Source organism: Mytilus galloprovincialis, chromosome 8 (assembly GCF_965363235.1).
Source record: "Mytilus galloprovincialis chromosome 8, xbMytGall1.hap1.1, whole genome shotgun sequence".
Taxonomy (NCBI): Eukaryota; Metazoa; Mollusca; class Bivalvia; order Mytilida; family Mytilidae; genus Mytilus; species Mytilus galloprovincialis.
In genome coordinates this window covers 59119439-59139325 of record NC_134845.1, presented here as the reverse complement: position 1 = coordinate 59139325, position 19887 = coordinate 59119439, and the positions used below count along the sequence as shown (strand labels likewise).

At 33.0% G+C, this 19887-nt stretch overlaps 1 protein-coding gene across 1 annotated transcript in view; it reads left to right on the top strand.

Annotated features, from left to right (window-relative positions):
• The window catches only part of LOC143042294 (uncharacterized), a 72143-nt gene that overhangs the window by 12427 nt on the left and 39829 nt on the right, over positions 1-19887 (top strand). Inside the window, exons 7-11 of the mRNA XM_076214564.1 lie at positions 4101-4320; positions 10654-10754; positions 12352-12489; positions 13757-13822; positions 15655-15801. Coding sequence (XP_076070679.1) covers positions 4101-4320; positions 10654-10754; positions 12352-12489; positions 13757-13822; positions 15655-15801 — 672 coding nt within the window. The remainder of the gene's footprint in view (positions 1-4100; positions 4321-10653; positions 10755-12351; positions 12490-13756; positions 13823-15654; positions 15802-19887) is intronic.

Below are 19887 nucleotides of genomic sequence, written 5' to 3'. Positions count from 1 at the left end.
GATATTAACATGATGCATTAGCTAGCGATTTTTGTCGAGCCTTCGACTTTAGTCGAAAAAGCGAGTCTAAGCGATCCTACATTCCGTCGTCGTCGGCGTCGTCGGCGGCGTCCACAAATATTCACTTTGTGGTTAAAGTTTTTGAAATTTTAATAACTTTCTTAAACTATACTGAATTTCTACCAATCTTGGACAGAAGCTTGTTTATGATCATAAGAAAGTATCCAGAAGTAAATTTTGTAAAAATAAAATTCCATTTTTTCCGTATTTTATTTATAAATGGACTTAGTTTTTCTGCGAGGAAACATTACATTCACTCTGTGGTTAAAGTTTTTAAAATTTTAATAACTTTCATAAACTATCCTTGATTTGTACCAAACTTGGACAAAAGCTTGTTTATGATCATAAGATAGTATCAAGAAGAAAATTTTGTAAAAATAAATTTCCACTTTTCCGTATTTTACTTATAAATGGACTTAGTTTTTTTGCCAGAATCAAAACATTCACTTTGTGGTTTAAGTTTTTAAAATTTTTATAATGTTCTTAAACTATCCTGGATTTCTACCAAACTTAGACAAAAGCTTTTTTCTGATCATAAGATATTATTCAGAAGTAAATTTTGTGAAAAAAAAATCACTTTTTCCGTATTTTACTTATAAATGGACTTAGTTTTTCTTCCAGTTAACATTACATACAGTCTGCAGTTAAAGTTTATAAAACATTTATTAGATTCATAAACTATCCTGTTTTTTTACCAAACTTGGAAGCTTCTTTCAATCAAAAGACAGTATCGAGAGGGAAATTTTTATTGATGTTTTTCCTCATTTTTGTTGAGTCTGCGATTGACAGCAAAAGTAGGCGAGACACTGGGTTCCGTGGAACCCTTACGACTGTTTTTGTTGATGAAATACATAACATGTAAAAATACAATAATATACCGTTATATACATTTTAATTTATAAATGAGAAGAACTATGTGTTAATGTTATTACAAATCCCATTGATTTGCACTCTCTAATTATTTGCATTTTAAAATAGGGACGAGAGATAACAGTAGGACATTCAAACTCATAGATCAAAATTTGAAAGCGCCAACGCTTAAATGATACAGAAAACCTGACAAATATTAGTACACCAGACACAACATAGAAACCTAAAGACTAAATAACACGATCCCAACTAAAACTGAGGGTGATCTCGGGTGCTCCTGAATGGTAGGCAGATCCTGATCCACATGTTTCACCCGTCGTGTTGTTTATTTTATTAAAAACCCTATAAAAAGTCTTATTCGGCTGGTTATTATAACACCAGTGTTATCAATATCACAAAATAGTTAAAACATTTACTAAATTTTATCATCGGTACAACGACCTCATTCGTAAATATAATTTAACATGCTGACATTTTATACGTTCAGGTATTTCACATCCAATATTGTATGAAAATAATCTATACAAAGCATAAAATTATCGGCACTCACCCCAAAAGCTAACAAACCTTTAAACAGACTTATTAAAAGTGGTATATGGTTACGATACTGTTGTCAGGTCATTAACAATTGCATGTTCTGGCTTTAATATTGATTAACTTATAGGGTCTTTGCATCTAAGTAAGCACATTTATTCTAAAATCAGCTGTTGGCATGATACGGGTTATGTTATTCTCATATACATATATTTTATAATGGTGAAATACTTAACCTATAACGGGAAGATTTGTACTTGATACTCATATGATGAAGACATAATCTTTCAATCAGTTTAATTGATGTAAGAAGCTGACATGTCAGGAACTGCTATTAAACCTTTGTTAATGTATGTATCATTGTCATTTTGATTAGGTTTTTTTGTTACTTGTTCTGACATCGGACTGGGACTAATTTTGCACTGAGTTTACTGTGCGTATTGTTGTGTGTTTGTTTTTCTACATTTGCAACTGGTAAAGGGGGAGGGATTGAGATCTAAAAAAAACATGTGCATCACCGCCGCAACTTTTGCGTCAGTACAAAGTCAGGAGCCTCTGGTCTTTGTTAGTCTGTTATGATTTCTAATTTTAGTTTCTTGTGTATATTTTAAAGTTTATTATGACGTCCATTATTACTGAACTAGTATCAATTTTTGTTAAGGGGACAGCTGAAGCACACCTCCGGGTACAAAGTTTCTCACTGCACTGAAGACCCATTGTTAGCCTTCGGATGTTGTCTGCACTTTGATCGGGTTTTTGTCTCTTTCACGGGGTAAGGGGGGGTAACTTCCTATTAATGGGTATACGGGGATGTACCAAAAATATGGGTCATAATTTTGCGAGATTTTATATAAAATTGACCCTCCTTTTTAATGACATCCTATATTAAAATGCATTTACGTTTGATAACTGTATATTGATTTGGGGTATGATCTACATATCATATATAAATATGCTATTGAGAATCTTACATTATTAATGGTCAATTATTATATTAAATTAAATCAATTCACTTGAAAGTTCACCCTTCAAACAAAGTGCTTTCAAATAAGTTCCCAAATGAACCCCGGTAAGTAAGTACTTAAATAAGCATGGGTCATATTTGAAATATTGTATATAAGTATAGGTCATTCTTTTTTTAACATTTATAACTATAGGTACTGAATTTCAGTGAATGTTATATTAAAATTGGTACGTTTTTTGAGGCAAAAATGGCACACCCCTACCAAAACAATATCGAAGTTACTCCCCCCCCCCCGGGTCTCTTTGACACATTCCCCATTTCCATTCTCAATTTTATTTATTCGTGAAAGGGAAAGGGGATGGTAGCTACGACTTGAGGAACATATCCGATATTATATGTGAAACGGATATTCCGTTACGGACAACCAACTCTTAATGGCGTCCTTAACATATACGAAGAGATGATTTTACCTTCAACATTTAGCACTCTTAGTTTAATATCTCCCTTGTGAGTGGCAATCCTCTATGATGGAAATCAGGATAGGAAACACAAGCACAGAAGTATCGTATCAATTAGGAGATATATACTCCATATGCAAGCGCTGCTGGAATTTTACTGCATATATTACATATACATTGACGGTTCACAATTTGAAAGTTTTGTTTTCAACCGTCCCTCTTTGTCAATTTATAGATGAAAGTACGAAATGAAGCATACTTAACTGTATCTGTTGTATCTGTTATCTCTAGTGCAATTATATAGATGCGTTCAACATAGTCACCATATTTAATTTTTTTTAGTGAAGTACATCATCTACATAGCGGAAAGATAATATATTTGTGCATCTTATTATCACTGCGATGAATTATATAAAATTAATCTTTCTTAAAAACTGTTATTTACTATTCGCCAAGCACTAAACTCAAGATGATGAAAGTTTCATGTGGTAACACTATTTCATTGCGGTTTTTACTAAATGGTGGCCTGTGTATTATCGGCTTTGTGTTCTATGTTAACATGTTCAATTTGATATTATACTTGTTAAGCGTGCTTGTTTGTCATACAAAATTTCGATTTTCTTTCATCCCTAGACTATTTAACGTGTTTAGGAAAAAACATATTTTTTTAAGAGGTAAACTTCATTTTTTTATTGTTGTATTTGCTTTCTTTATGTTCCCTTTGGTTCAATTTTTAGTAACTGTATGTTTGTACTAATTGATTTTAAAAGTTTACGATATAATTTTAACGTTTCTGAAGTCCTTACGACTACTTTCTGGTATGTAATAGCTTGATAATTGGGTCTACAATAGAACACAATCATTATTTTCATACGATATGTACTCTATATTTGCAGTTATGCTGTGACTTTAATCCCGTCTACTTTTCACGAATGTTACCTTTCGATTTAGACTTATAACTGGGTTTGGACTAACATGTGCAACATTACGGGCTTCACATGTGAAGCATGATGTACCTACCCTACGAGATCACCTGAGATCCTCTCTAGATTTTGGTGTTGTTCGTGTTGATTAGTCTTTAGTATACTGTGTTGTGTTTTGTGTACTATTGTTTGTTTGTCCCTTGCTTTTATAGCAACGGCGGTGTCAATTTATGTTCGACTTTTTTTTTTAGCTTGGATGTCCCACTGGTATCTTTTACCTCTCTTTTGCAGAAGCCAGTTGTGCGTTTCCTGAAGATTTGAAGAATACATTGTGGGAATATAATTACACAGACGTAGCAAACAATGAAGAACAAATGACCAATCTCTACATCGCAAATACAACGTTACCAGATTCAGTCATCAATTTGAATGCTGAGGGGACAATAGTAAACAATTGGACTTGTATTAATAGTTTAGATATATCTGACACAACGAATGTTGTTGTTTTCAAGTAAGAAACAATTATATAATTATTTATCATAAAAACACAAACCAAATAAGTTAGAAGGATATTGTTTATTTCAAACTTTTTGAGAGAGAGTACCCCAGTTCAGTCCCGTGTGGAATATTTTTTCCTCATTACTGGATTCCCCTTTAAATACCTCAGATTCATTATCTTCAAAAAAAATGTTGACAGTTTCTTACTTGAATTCTTTTCATGACAAAACGCAAATAATGGAACTTTGACAAATAAAATCATGTAAGGACAAGATTACTAAAGTAGGATCATTTGGTGGTTTCAATCAATCAGCATTATTATTAATCTTGTGCTGCTGCTCCTTCTGTTGTCTTTCAATTTTCAAGATGACATGGTATTTAAACCTTCTGTTTACGGACAATATCTTATAGAAGAATTTGTCTGAATATTTTGCTCATGGTAATGTTAGAGCCTTGAGCATGTTTGTTCTCTATCATGTGGCTCTGAACAGTGCTTGTGTATTTGTTAAAGTTTTCGAGATAGTATACACGGTAGACAACTAGAATAAAGATAATTACAAAAAAAGTAATTCCAAGGAAAATTCAAAACATAAAGAAAGAATCACGAAACATAATAAAATTGTCATTCAAGGGGTATAACTCACTTTATGGGTTATCAAATGTTTCGCAATATTGTCATTTTTTGTAGATCTTGTATTGCCTTAAATTTTGCCATAAATAATTTGTCCGTGTATATAACAGCTTTCGAGATGCTATACACAATATAGACCACTCGATCACCTTGTCTGAATTATATAATTTAAAACCCGGTGATCCAGTGTTACCTGTTTAGTTCACTTGGCCTTTTCTCATCACTTGGCGTCCGGCGTCCGTCGTCGTCCGTCGTCGTCCGTCGTCCGTCGTCGTCCGTCGTCGTCCGTCGGCCGTCGTCGTTAACTTTTACAAAAATCTTCTCCTCTGAAACTGCTGGGCCAAATTTAACCAAACATTGCCAAAATCATCATTAGGGTATCTACATTAAAAATTGTGTCCAGTGACCCGCCCAACCAACCAAGATAGCCGCCATGGCTAAAAATAGAACAGAGGGGTAAAATGCAGATTTTGGCTTATAACTCAAAAACCAAAGCATTTAGAGCAAATCTGACAGGGTTAAAATTGTTCATCAGGTCAACATCTATCTGCCCTGAAATTTTGAGATGAATCGGACAATCCGTTAATAGGTTGCTGCCCCTGAATTAGTAATTTTAAGGAAATGTTGCTGTTTTTGGTTATCTTGAATATTGTTATAGATAGAGATAAACTGTAAACAGCAATAATGTTCATCAAAGTAAGATTAACAAATAAGTTAACATTACCTAAATGGTCAGTTGACCCTTTTAGGAGTTATTGCCCTTTATAGTCAATTTTTAACAATTTTTCGTAAATCTTAATTATCTTTTACAAAAATCTTCTTCTCTGAAACTACTAGGTCAAATTAATCCAAACTTGGCCACAATCATCTTTGGGGTATCTAGTTTAAAAATTGTGTCCGGTGACCCTGCCATCAAATCAAGATGGCCGACACGGCTAAAAATAGAACATAGGGGTAAAATGCTGGTTTTGGTTAATAACTCAAAAATCAAAGCATTTAGAGCAAATCTGACTGTGTAAAACTGTTTATCAGGTCAAGATCTATCTGCCCTGAAATTTTAAGATGAGTCGGACAACCCGTTGTTGGGTTGCTGCCCCTGAATTGGTACTTTTAAGGAAATTTTGCTGTTTTTGGTTATTATCTTGAATATTATTATAGATAGAGATAAACTGTAAACAGCAATAATATTCAGCAAAGTGAGATTTACAAATAAGTCAACATGACCAAACTGGTCAGTTGACGCCTTTAGGAGTTTTTGCCCTATATAGTCAATTTTTAACCATTTTTCGTAAATCTTGGTTATCTTTTACAAAAATCTTCTGCTCTGATACTACTGGGCCATATTAAACCAAACTTAGCCACAATTATCATTGGGGTATATAGTTAAAAAAAAATGTGTCCGGTGACCCGGCCAACTAACCAAGATGGCCACCATGGCTAAAAATATAATGTAGGGGTAAAATGCAGTTTTTGGCTTATTACTCAAAAACTAAAGCATTTAGAGCAAATCTGACATAGGTAACATTTTTTGTTTATCAGGTCAAGATCTATCTGCCCTGAAATTTTCAGTTGAATCGGACAACCCGTTGTTGGGTTGCTGCCCCTGAATAGGTAATTTTAAGGAAATTTTGCTGTTTTTGGTTAATATCTTGAATATTGTTATAGATAGAGATAAACTGTAAACAGCAATAATGTTCAGGAAAGTAAGATTTACAAATAAGTCAACATGACCTAAATGGTCAGTTGACCCCTTTAGGAGTTATTGCCCTTTATAGTCAATTTTTAACCATTTTTCGTAAATCTTAGTTATCTTTTACAAAATCTTTTCCTCTGAAACTACTGGGTCAAATTAATCCAAACTTGGCCACAATCATCTTTGGGGTATCTAGTTTGAAAATTGTGTCCGGTGACCCTGCCATCAAATCAAGATGGCCGACACGGCTAAAAATAGAACAAAGGGGTAAAATGCAGTTTTTGGCTAATAACTCAAAAATCAAAGCATTTAGAACAAATCTGCCTGGGTAAAATTGTTTATCAGGTCAAGATCTATCTGCCCTGAAATTTTAAGATGAGTCGGACAACCCGTTGTTGGGTTGCTGCCCCTGAATTGGTACTTTTAAGGAAATTTTGCTGTTTTTGGTTATTATCTTGAATATTATTATAGATAGAGATCAACTGTAAACAGCAATAATATTCAGCAAAGTGAGATTTACAAATAAGTCAACATGACCAAACTGGTCAGTAGACCCCTTTAGGAGTTATTGCCCTTTATACTATTAGTCAATTTTTAACCATTTTTTGTAAATCTTAGTTATCTTTTACAAAAATCTTCTCCTCTGAAACTACCAGGCCAAATTTATCCAAACTTGACCACAATCATCTTTGGGGTATTTAGTTTAAAAAATGTGTCCGGTGACCTGTCCATCAAATCAAGATGGCCGCCACGGCTAAAAATTGAACTTAGGGGTAAAATGCAGTTTTTGGCTAATAACTCAAAAACCAAAGCATCTGACAAGGGATAAAATTGTTTATCAGGTCATGATATATCTGCCCTGACATTTTCAGATGAATCGGACAACCCGTTGTTTGGTTGCTGCCCCTGAATTGGTAATTTTAAGGAAATTTTGCTGTTTTTGGTTATTATCTTAAATATTATTATAGATAGAGATAAACTGTAAACAGCAATAATGTTCAAGAAAGTAAGATTTACAAATAAGTCAACATGACCTAAATGGTCAGTTGACCCCTTTAGGAGTTATTGCCCTTTATAGTCAATTTTTAACAATTTTTCGTAAATCTTAGTTGTCATTTACAAAAATCTTTTCCTCTGAAACTACTGGGTCAAATTAATCCAAACTTGGCCACAATGATCTTTGGGGTATATAGTTTAAAAATGTGTCTGGTGAGAACGCCATCTTATCAAGATGGCCGACACGGCTAAAAATAGAAGATAGGGGTAAAATGCAGTTTATGGCTTATAACTCAAAAAACAATTCATTTAGAGCAAATCTGACAAGGGATGAAATTGTTTATTAGGTCAAGATCTATCTGCCCTGAAATTTTCAGATGAATCGGACAACCTGTTGTTGGGTTGCTGCCCCTGAATTGGTACTTTTAAGGAAATTTTGCTGTTTTTTCTTATTATCTTGAATATTATTATAGATAGAGATAAACTGTAAACAGCAATAATGTTCAGCAAAGTAAGATTCACAAATAAGTCAACATGACCGAAATGGTCAATTGACCCCCTAAGGAGTTATTGTCCTTTAGAGTCAATTTTTAACAATTTTCATAAAATTTGTAAATTTTTATTAACATTTTCCACTGAAACTACTGGACCAAGTTCATTATAGATAGAGATAATTGTAAGCAGCAAGCTTGGTTAGTAAAGTAAGATGTACAAACACATCACCATCACCAAAACACAATTTTGTCATGAATCCATCTGCTTCCTTTGTTTAATATTCACATAGACCAAGGTGAGCGACACAGGTTCTTTAGAGCCTCTAGTTTCGTCAATAGAATAAAGAGTTGTAACACAATATAATTATTGATATGGTCATATTTATAAATAAATGATGTTTACAAAACTTTTGAATTTTTGAAAAATAATAAGGCTTTTCTACCTCAGGAATATATTACATTAGCTTATTGGCGAATGTTTAGGAATGTTGGTTCTCAGTGCTCTTCATCTTCGTATTTTGATTGGCCTTTTGAATATTTCTGGATTCGAGCGTCACTGATGAGTCTTTTGTAGACGAAATGCTCGTCTGGCGTAAATACCAAATTTAATCCTGATATTTATGATGAGTTTTTAAATTTTCAATTTCCACCACCTTAGTAGTAATATACCAACTTCACCTGCATATGGAATATACATTTCCCAACTTATAAGGTATTCAAGAGCTTGCAGCTCCTATTCAGACTTTGTAAAACGTCACCAGTGTCTGAGCAGAAAATTGATGAACCAGGGGTATGTCAAAGAACGTCTCGTCCTTTTTCTAAAAAAGTTCATCGGAAGATACCCAGAACTTGTTGATAAATATTCCGTATCAACTTCACAAATAATACAAGATGGTCTTGAAGTATAGATTTTGCGTACTGACGTTTGTTATCATCTTAATTACGTATTATAGTATTCTTTTATATGTCTTTTTTAGATATTCATTTGAAGTGACTCTGTGGTTACGTAAAACCACATACTTTGAACGGCAAAATTATTTCATTTATTGATATTACTTTTACTTAAGGATCTTGACATACTATGAATGACTAAACTATTTTATTCAATAAGACTACTTTTTCTGTTTAGTCTGTTTTTTATGATATACATTTGATGTGAAACTGTACTTATGTATCCCGTCATACTTTGAACCGCACCATTATTTTATTTATTATTATTACTTTTACTGTTAAATCTGGTTTTTGTTATATCTACTTTACGTGAGTCTGCATTTATGTATGCCGTCATACGACAAAATTATTTTTATGTCTACCTGTGCGAATTTCAAACGCGCAATTTTACACCAGTAATGAAAACCTTCTATCATTTATGGGTAGACTTTACATAGATAAATTCAGCCGTATTTGACGTGAAACTGTACTTATGTGTCCCGTCATACTTTGAACCACACCATTATTTTATTTATTATTTTTGCTGTAAGTCTGTTTTTTGTTATATCTACTTTACGTGAGTCTGCATTTATGTACATGTATGCCGTCATACGACAAAATTATTTTTATGTCTACCTGTGCGAATTTCAAACGCGCAATTTTACACCAGTAATGAAAACCTTCTTTCATTTATGGGTAGACTTTACATAGATAAATTCAGCCGTATAAGATAAGCAAAATGAGAATGTTAAATTTGATGTATGCCTTTTTGTGCTACTTTGTTACATTTGTTGTTTATGTAGTGATATTAAGATGATAACACAATATTGACTGTTGTACCTTTATTTTTGACATTTTTACTCTTTGAGTATGTTTGTTTTGTTCATGCATCGTTGACAATGTAATGGAATTTGATGCGACTGTCATACAAGTGAGAGGTTTAGCTAGCTATAAAACCAGGTTCAATCCACCATTTTCTACATTAGAAAATGCCTGTACCAAGTCAGGAATATGACAGTTGTTATCCATTCGTTTGATGTGTTTGGACTTTTGATTTTGCCTTTTGATTTTTGATTTTCCTTTTTGAATTTTCCTCGGAGTTCAGTATTTTTGTGTTTTTACTTTTTATTTCGGCATAACGATAGAACTGATTGTAGATTAGGAGAATATACACAATGTTTATAGTAAAGAATCACAAGGTACTGTCACACAAATAATAAAGTACGCCATAACAAGTGACAAACCTACGACAGAGCCATCCATTGGATCACTAGTGAAGGTGATATACGGCTGAAAACACATGTTATATTCATAATAATTCTAAACATGCTAAATATGAGCACAACAATGTGAAACATTCAAGAAGTATATGTTTGTTATTCCCTCTCCTGGATTCGAACTCATGCTATTGGAATATCCGTACGATACTGCCGGCACTGTGTCCATCACTCTAGACTACTCGGCCACAAAGTCTATGTTCTAAATCTACCCAATCTACCCAATGAGCTATGCATTATTATAAAATTGGTACAATAATGTTATTGAATTCCGTGTAGAATTTTATTATTACAAGTATTATTTTCAAAATCATGTGTGTTTCAGAGGTGACACAAGCTTTCTTAGTGGTGGTAGCAGACGGCTATACCTTTGTATGAAGTTAACACAAGTTACCACAGATTTATTTTATTTTCATCTTTTGTCGGGTATGTGATATTGTTCTTACATGAATAAAGTGAAAGTAAATCTTACACAAAATTTAGAGAACAGAAGACCGTCTGATAAGAAAGGGAGTAAAGCTAAGTAGTTATGTTATCTATACTGAGTTTACTAATACATGTAATACTGAATTATATACAGGACAACAAGTATTTACATGTATTTAGGTACAAACAAAAATTTACTCATTCATACATACACACCCATGATTCGAATAAAGCTATATCGGCATTTAAGGACGATTTATAAAAGAGTAATTACGTCAATAAGTATCTTTGTTGGTATTAAATCAGACAGAGTATTTATAAATGTCTAAATACTGCATGACTATTTAACTTATAACAAAGTGAAGGTGCACGTAGACATTCTTAAATTAAGCAAATGCGATTTTAATTTAAATCTGATTCCTCCTTTTCTTTAGGAAGAAAGATAAGAAGTTAGCAATATCATTTAACTCTACTTTCCGCTATATAGATGACGTTCTTTCACTAAACAATTCAAAATTTGGTGACTATGTGGAACGCATCTATCCCATCGAATTGGAGATAAAGGATACTACAGATACAGTTAAGTCGGCTTCATATCTTGACTTACATCTAGAAATTGACAATGAGGGTCGGTTGAAAACAAAACTTTACGACAAAAGAGATGATTTTAGCTTTCCAATTGTGAACTTTCCATTTCTAAGTAGCAACATTCCAGCAGCACCTGCATACGGGGTATATATCTCCCAATTGATACGATATTCCCGTGCTTGCATTTCCTATCATGATTTTCTTGATAGAGGGTTACTGCTCACAAGGAAGCTATTAAACCAAGAGTTCCAAATGGTGAAGTTGAAATCATCCCTTCGTAAATTTTACGGACGCCATCACGAGTTGGTTGACCGTTATGGAATAACCGTTTCACAAATGATATCGGATATGTTCTTTACGTCGTAACTACAATCCCTTCCCTTTCATGAATGTGACCTACCGAATTAAGACTATTTACCGGATTTGTAATCACATAAGCAACACGACGGGTGCCACATGTGGAGCAGGATCTGCTTACCTTTCCGGAGAACCTGAGATCACCCCTAGTTTTTGGTGGGGTTCATATTGTTTATTCTTTAGTTTTCTATGTTGTGTCATGTGTACTATTGTTTTTCTGTTTGTCTTTTTCATTTTTAGCCATGGCGTTGTCAGTTTGTTTCAGATTTATGAGTTTGACTGTCCCTTTGGTATCTTTCGTCCCTCTTTCATATATATTAACGTTATCGCAAATTGTCCCGTATATTAACATTAAATTTAAAAATGACCAAAACTATGATATTATCTTCATTTACTCGCAACAATACCAATGGTGGTTGGATGTTAATCTCGAAGGTATTACCGGCTTGGTAGTCACTGCACGATGTTTAAAACACCTTTCTTCAATTCTCCGTTTATTATGTTCATGGATTAACAACAAAATATTTAAAAACTAAAGTGTAAACTGCCTCAGAAAGAGAGAGAGAAAGAGCTGTTATGATTGCTCTGTTAAAGAAAAGACATGTGTACATTTTGTGCAACATATTTCATATTCTTTCCTTTATATATGTAGATATTAAAACTAGCATATTTCCAAATGAGAGAGTGTTTATATCAGAAGCAGATAACCCTCCAGCTGATGATGCATCAATATGTAGCACATTCTGTCAATACACACAGCCACTGAAAATTCGCACTTTAAGAAGACAAGGTACTATATTTTATTAAATATACCCTTAGAGTAGCATTTAACAACAGGTTTTTAATACATTTGTAATATGGACCTTGATAATATACGGATCATCATATTACTTCTGACGAAAGCTTCCATGTGTTTTAACTTATTATGTGAACAAATCAGCCCTTTTATGGATACTTCAAGCTTCCTAACATAGACGAAGGACACCCTGTTGATCTATATGATGAGCTGATATTGATTTCTACCATGTCTCAATATTTCAAAAGCTGATTTTGTATATTGGTTTAAACGGGATGTTTATTACGTACCTAAGTTTGATACATCAACTTGTTTAAAATAAAATGTATCATATATTTGAACTGATGATACATAAAAAAAAGAAGATAAAATGATGTTCTGTTTTTTTCAACGATTTAAAATGAATTGTAAACAACAGCCTCTTTAGATAAAACTTTTGATTTTAACTACGGTTGCATGTGTGCTGATCAATCATAACAATGCGAGGTTAAAGCTATGAATTGTTAAAATTTCAAATATTTTCTTCGAGCTACTCTATATATACAAGATACAACTTATTGATTTTTTACCCTACTCCCAACACATTTTATTTTAAAAACTTGAGCTTGCACAATTACTCAAACTTAGATAAAACTACATTTATTTTTTTATCAAACATATTAAACTAAAAAAAATTCAATTTGCACATGTAAATAATTTTATTAAAATGTGATGAAAAAATGCAGCATTAAATCAATTGGCATACTGAAATGATTTATAATATAATATCAAAACAGATTTGAATGAAATTGATTGATTATCTTACGTTTTTTCTTTTTTTAGAAAAGTGGTCTTTCAACGAAATTCATATCATCGTTTGTTTATGTTTTCATGTTTACTATGACTTTCAGTTTAAAATTCATACATGTTCCCCATTTTCCGGTTCAATGATTTATATTCCTATGTCATTGTTCTATGACGTCATTTACACCGCTTGATCTCAAGTAATTCATTAAAAGTAAGCAAATAACGTGGGATTAAGATTTGAACAGCTTAAACAAATCACGACGATGACGATCAGCTGCGTTTCAATACATTCATGTTTTATCATGGGTGTGCACTCAAAACCTTTGAAGAACGACATATTAAAATGTACAACTATAGCTATCATTTGCTCTTTTCTTAACGTTCTGTTGGTGAGATTATTCATGTAAATGTCTTTTTATTTTAAATTTTTTATTCGTTATTGTTTATTTTCAAAATGTATAGGTTACTGTTTCAGGTAGCAGTGCCACTTTAGCTAGCAACGTTTCCTTGTGTGAACCCTGTGACAGTGCTTGTGAAGAAGGTTTGCAATTGTTTTCGAATCATTAGAATTGTATTGCAATATACATAATATATGCTTTCCAGATGAAGCAGGCCTGCACATTCCGTATCTTTGAAAGGTTTATATATGATAAATCATGTCAGTAAACATTTAATGCAATGAAATATTATCAACATATATTGGGCTACGAAAGTCACACATACTAATTTCTTTAGTGACAGACCGTTTATTCTGATGATATTCGAAAGTAATATCATCAAATGACAACAGCTTTTTCTTTTATTTTGTTTTTCGTTGTTGTAGTAATTGTATTTGTGCGATACACGGAGGGTCAATATATTTTTATTTTTCAAATTGTAGCGTTTTAGAAAATTCTGAGGGGATTTTGGAGGTGCTTTCCAATTAGCATTAGAAACTCGGGCATATGTGCAATTCAACATGCGTTTCACTAATTAAAGCACCTAAATATGTTAGACAAAATCTATACAACAGGAGACATCTACAAACGTTCTCTTTTATTCATCATAACCGTTTTGTCTCGTACTGGTCAATTTACTTTTAACTGTTATTTTATGTCCAGGTAAAGAAATTAATTAATTTTGGAAAGTATCACACTGATAGCTAAACAAATACATCAGAGACGCCTTCTTGACATGTGTGTCACAACTGGTTGTTCAATAATTCAGCAAACAGTCGGGAACCTTATTGATTAAGTTCATGTTGGTCTGTTCGTTTCTGTAGCCCACTGTTATGCATTCCTACTAGAACAAATCCGCGACATTGGAGGTCTGTTTCTGAATTGAAATACCTATGCCTTATTTAAGCCTGCATGTGTAACACTCGTTCTGTCATCTGATAAAGTTATGCTAATCGGAAAGTTCAATATTTTTCTCTGCTTTTAAAATATTTGTGCTTTAACCTGACCCTATTTTAGTTGGGAAGTTGTATTTATGTTTTGACTACAATACACTTACTATGAACATAATTTTATTCTCTTAGTTGTCCTTATTTTCCTACTACAATAAACTTACTATAGACTAGATTTTTTTAAAACTAATAAGTCAAATTAATAGTGGTAAATGGACTAGTTGAATAGAGTACTATAGTGTAACATTAATCTAAGGAGTGATTAACAGAAGGTAACAGGAAACTACATGTGACATATACCATTGTTATCGGTATCGGATTTGAACCGCAACATGTTAATTATTGGTAATATCTATTATATGGAAAGAAAAGGGCCTAAAATTTCAAAAAACACCATTGTCGTTTAAAAGAAATATATAAAGTTTAATTCTCTAGACTAATTCGTTTTTTCGTCATATCGGCTTACAAATTTGACTTCGTTATTTTAGTAGTATAGATTTGTCATTTCAAGATGATCTATTCGTTTTTCTCCAATAGATATCATTTTGATTTTTATTGTTAACATTCTCTATCCATTAATAATAACTATACAATTTCTAAGGGTTCTTAACTTCAATCGGTATAGACTTTTTTACGATTAGATTATATTTTGATATTAACCTATAACATAGAAAAAACATCTGCAGCTTTTAATCATGGGCTTTTTTCGTTTTATTGGTATAAGTGTTTGTTTTTAAATGTTTGAATTACTATTTTTATTTAGGGATATTGTTGTTTCAAAACATTAGTTTCTTCAAAAAGAATGGAAACATAATGTCGTGTTTACACCACAAAATCAACTATAGGTACAGACAAACTGATGCATCAAGGAAAGTTTTAACATGACAGGAACTATATAATATTATATATATATATATATTACACCGGTCTTCATCTTTGACAACATGATAATCTTTAATTAAACTTTTTTATTACCTTTGTCGTAGCTACTACAATGATGACATCATTAGAGACAACACAGATAACTACACTGCCTTCCACAACGTCTGCTTCTTCAAATACAGAGACTACAGAATTGAGAATAACAACAACAGATTTGAAAGACGAAACGACATTGGAAACTAAATTTACAGGTAATTGTCGAAATATCACTCTTTCTATCTTAACTCAAAGTATGTTAATCAAAACTGTTTCATGAACTGATGCAACATTCTTACACTATTATAGAAATAAGAGTAAATTATTCTGCAAGTTGAGACAAGTTAGTTAATTTATTAGAGATAAAGTGATATGAAGTACAAATGCATTGCAAATTTAACATATCTGTCTTTGGACAAGCCCTTAGGTACTGAATATAGATAAAAATATATTATCTGTATCGCACCTTTCTAAGATTTTTCAATTGATGAGGGATCTATAAATTCTATCTTAATTTTGTTACATCTGAAATGTGTTCAATTCTTCAGTTAATGAAAAATTAGTCATGGACAGTCAAGTTCATACTGCATCCACTGCGGAAAGTTCAGAACATTTCACACAATTCGTTTTTAGACATAATAAATGTATGGTCAGACTGGTCAATAGTCTTGTAACATTGTGGAATGTTCAAAAATACAGAATTGTAAATTGCCTCAAAAACTGACAAAAGTTGCTTGATCGACTGGGACAAATGGTTGAACACTGAACACTAAACAGAATTGAATTAAGAAGAAAATATCTGACAACAACTTTTAAAAGACTTTATGATTTCAGGTAAAGCCATTTCTAATAGTGTTCAGATGAACATGATACATGATCGTTTGAGCTTACAGCCTATATATATATATATATATATATATATATGGAATTGTACTACATACAAATGGAAAGTTCACAATTGGAAAACTGAAATCATATCTTTTGTATTAAAGTTTTGTTTTCAACCTACCCTCTTTGTCAAATTAAATAGGAGTAAAGAAATGAGGCATACTTATCTGTATCTATTGTATCTGTTATCTTTAGTACAATAAGAGAGATGCGTTCATTAAAGTCACCACATTTCGATACTTAGTGAGAGAACATTTTCTATAGAGTGAGAAGTAAGGTTGAAGGATATTGGAAACTTCTTTTCTATCTTCCTTAGAAGTTGTTACACCATTATGCCGTTTTATTAATATGTGTGCAACTTATCAGTACTACAATGATTTATATAAAGTTATAATTTCTTGAAAAAAAATCATTTGGTTACAATATTTAATGGCGGTTTTTACTACACGGCGGACAGTGTGTATAATCGGCTCTGACCTAGTTTTCTGTTTCAACATGTTCAATATTGTAATATACCTGTGAAGCGTGCTTGTTTGTTATACCATGTGTATCGGATTAATGTCAAACCGTTAAATATGCACTGTGAAATACTCCTTTTTCGTGAAGTTTTCTTTTAACGCAAGACTTTTTAAGAACATTTTTGTTTTTAGAAGATCACATTTGTATATAAACCTTCATTTTTTTTAATTGGTGTCAATGCTTTCTTCGTGTTCTCGTTTGATTCATTTTTATTTATCGTTCAGTAACGTTTGTTTGTATCTTAAGTAGAAGGATTTTCAAAGTTTATGATTTAAACTAAACTTTTCTAAAGTCCTTATGACTACTACCTGGTCTGGTTAGCTTGATCATTAGGTCCTCAATGGTACACACTCATTATTTCTCATACGATATGTACTCTTTACTTTCAGTTATTATCAAATTGCCGTAACTACAATCCCTTCTTCTTTTCACGAATGTTACCTCCTTCTGAATAAGATTTATAACCGGGTTTGTACTTATATGTGCAGCATTACGGGCCTAACATGTCGATCATGATCTGTTTATCATTCTAGAACCCCTGCGATCCCCTCCATGTTTTGATGGTGTTTGTGTTGCATAATCCTTTGTAATTTGTTTGTTTGTCTTTTTTAAAGCCATTGGGTTTATTTTCATCTTTTTTCAGTTTGAATGTCCCTCTGGTATCTTTTACCTCTCTTTTGCAGATGCTAATTGTGCTTTGCCTGAAGATTTGAAGAATACAGTGTGGGAATATAATTACACAGACGTAGCATCCAATTCAGAACAATCAACAAATCTTTACATTGCAAATTCAACGCTACCAGATTCCGTCATCAATTTGAATGCTGAGGGGACAATACTAAACAATTGGACTTGTATCAAAAGTTTGAATTTATCTGACACAACGAATGTTGTTGTTTTCAAGTAAGAAACTACTTATTGTTTTTTATTATAATGACACAAACCAAATAAGTTCAAAGCATGTTGTTTATTTTGAAACTTTTTGAGAGAGAGTAATCCAGTTAAGTCCAGTGGGAAATATGTGTTTCATCACTACCGGATTCCGCTTTAAACATGTTAAAATAAAAACAAATACCGCAGACTCATTATTTGTTAAAAAAATGTTGACAGTTCATGACAAAAAGCTAAAAAATGGATTATTGACAAATAAAATCATGTACGTTTAAGATCATTAAGGTAAGATCGTTTGATGGTTTCAATCATTCAGCATTGTTATTAACCTTGTACTGCTTAACAGTGCGAAAGAATAACAACAGTATACAAAATAAATCAAATGTTTCGCATTATTGTTATTTTTGAAGATCAAGTATTGCCTATAGTTTTACCATAAATAATGAGTGCGTGTCTGTCACAGATTTTGGGATAAAATACAAAATATAGACCACTCGACCCCCTAGACGAAACTATATAATTCAAATATCAGTGACCCAGTGTTACACTTTCTCGTCAGTAGAATATAGAGTTGTAACACCAAACATGATACCTGAGGCATAAATTAGGAATCGATTATCGGTACAATACCGCCTGTACTGTGTCAAACACTTTAAACCACTCGGCCACACATTTTATGTTCTAAATTTTCGAAAACTACTTAGTGAGCTATACATTATTATAAAATAAGTACAATTATTTCGAGCTTTTGATTGCATTCTGTGTAACTATCACAAGTATAATTTTCATGATAACATATGTTTTAGAAGTGACAAAAGCTTTCCAAATGGCGGTAGCAAACGGCTACATCTTTGTTTGAAGTTAACACAAGTGACCACAGATTTATTTTATTTTCATCTTTTGTCCGGTAAGTAACGTTCTTAATTAATATAAGCTGGGGTCAAACATTCACGATTTTTACTGCCGTCCTTGACAGGACCATTCCCGATTAAAATTTGTCAAAAGTCTGATCAAGATCCTGTGAATCGTGGGTGGAAATACAAACTGTAATTAAAATTTGTAAAAAAAATAATTTGATCACGACAACAATCAGATATTGTGCAAGAAGCATCGATGTTCAATCGTTTCCAAAAGAATTTATCCCGTTAATCGCGTTCTCAATCTGCTTCTAATCTAATTTGTATCTTTCGCCTGGTAAAGTTCGGTCGAGTCTGTCACGACTGCGTCCCGATTCTACCGAATGCAATCCGACAGAGATCGGACAGTGACCAGACATTGAACCGACGCTGACGGAAGATATCCGTTCGAAAACTGTCGGCATACTCAGGATAATCAGGTACTGTCAGAACATAATCCTATCACGGTCCGCGCTATCGCATTGCAAATGGCTTTGTCTGGTCTCAGTCGTATTGTATTCTGTAATAGTCGGGACTCTGACGTGGGTATCATTGACAAATTTTGTATTAATAACGGGACTGTTTCTGAACGGTTTCGGCAAAAATGGTGAGCAATCGTAAAGATCTGGATGCAATCTGCACTCAATCGGCAGAAAACAGCAATGAAAAATTTCTCCAATCATTCCCGTTCCACAGGACACCGTCCAGAATACACAGAACATTCTTAGGATTTTGATCCGATACAGCAGAAAATGTCACGGCATAGGCATGATTGTAATCCGACTAGACAAAATCGGCTGAGTTTCCCCGAATGTTACGGGACGCACCTAACTGTCCGGGGGCTTTGCCGAACTTTTCGGACCCTTCCCGACCCGTAGGAATCTGTTACGAACTTAAACAACTGCGTTCAGACAATGATAGTACATTCCAGATAATTGAGGATAGTAATCCGACTTTTTCACTTTTCGTGTCGTATCGCTGTCTAATCACAAACGGGAGCAATAATCGTCAATGTGTGAACCCCGCATTACATAAATTATAGTGAAAGGAAATCTTACACATAATTAAGAAAACAAAAGACCGTCTGATAATAAAGGGAGTACAGCT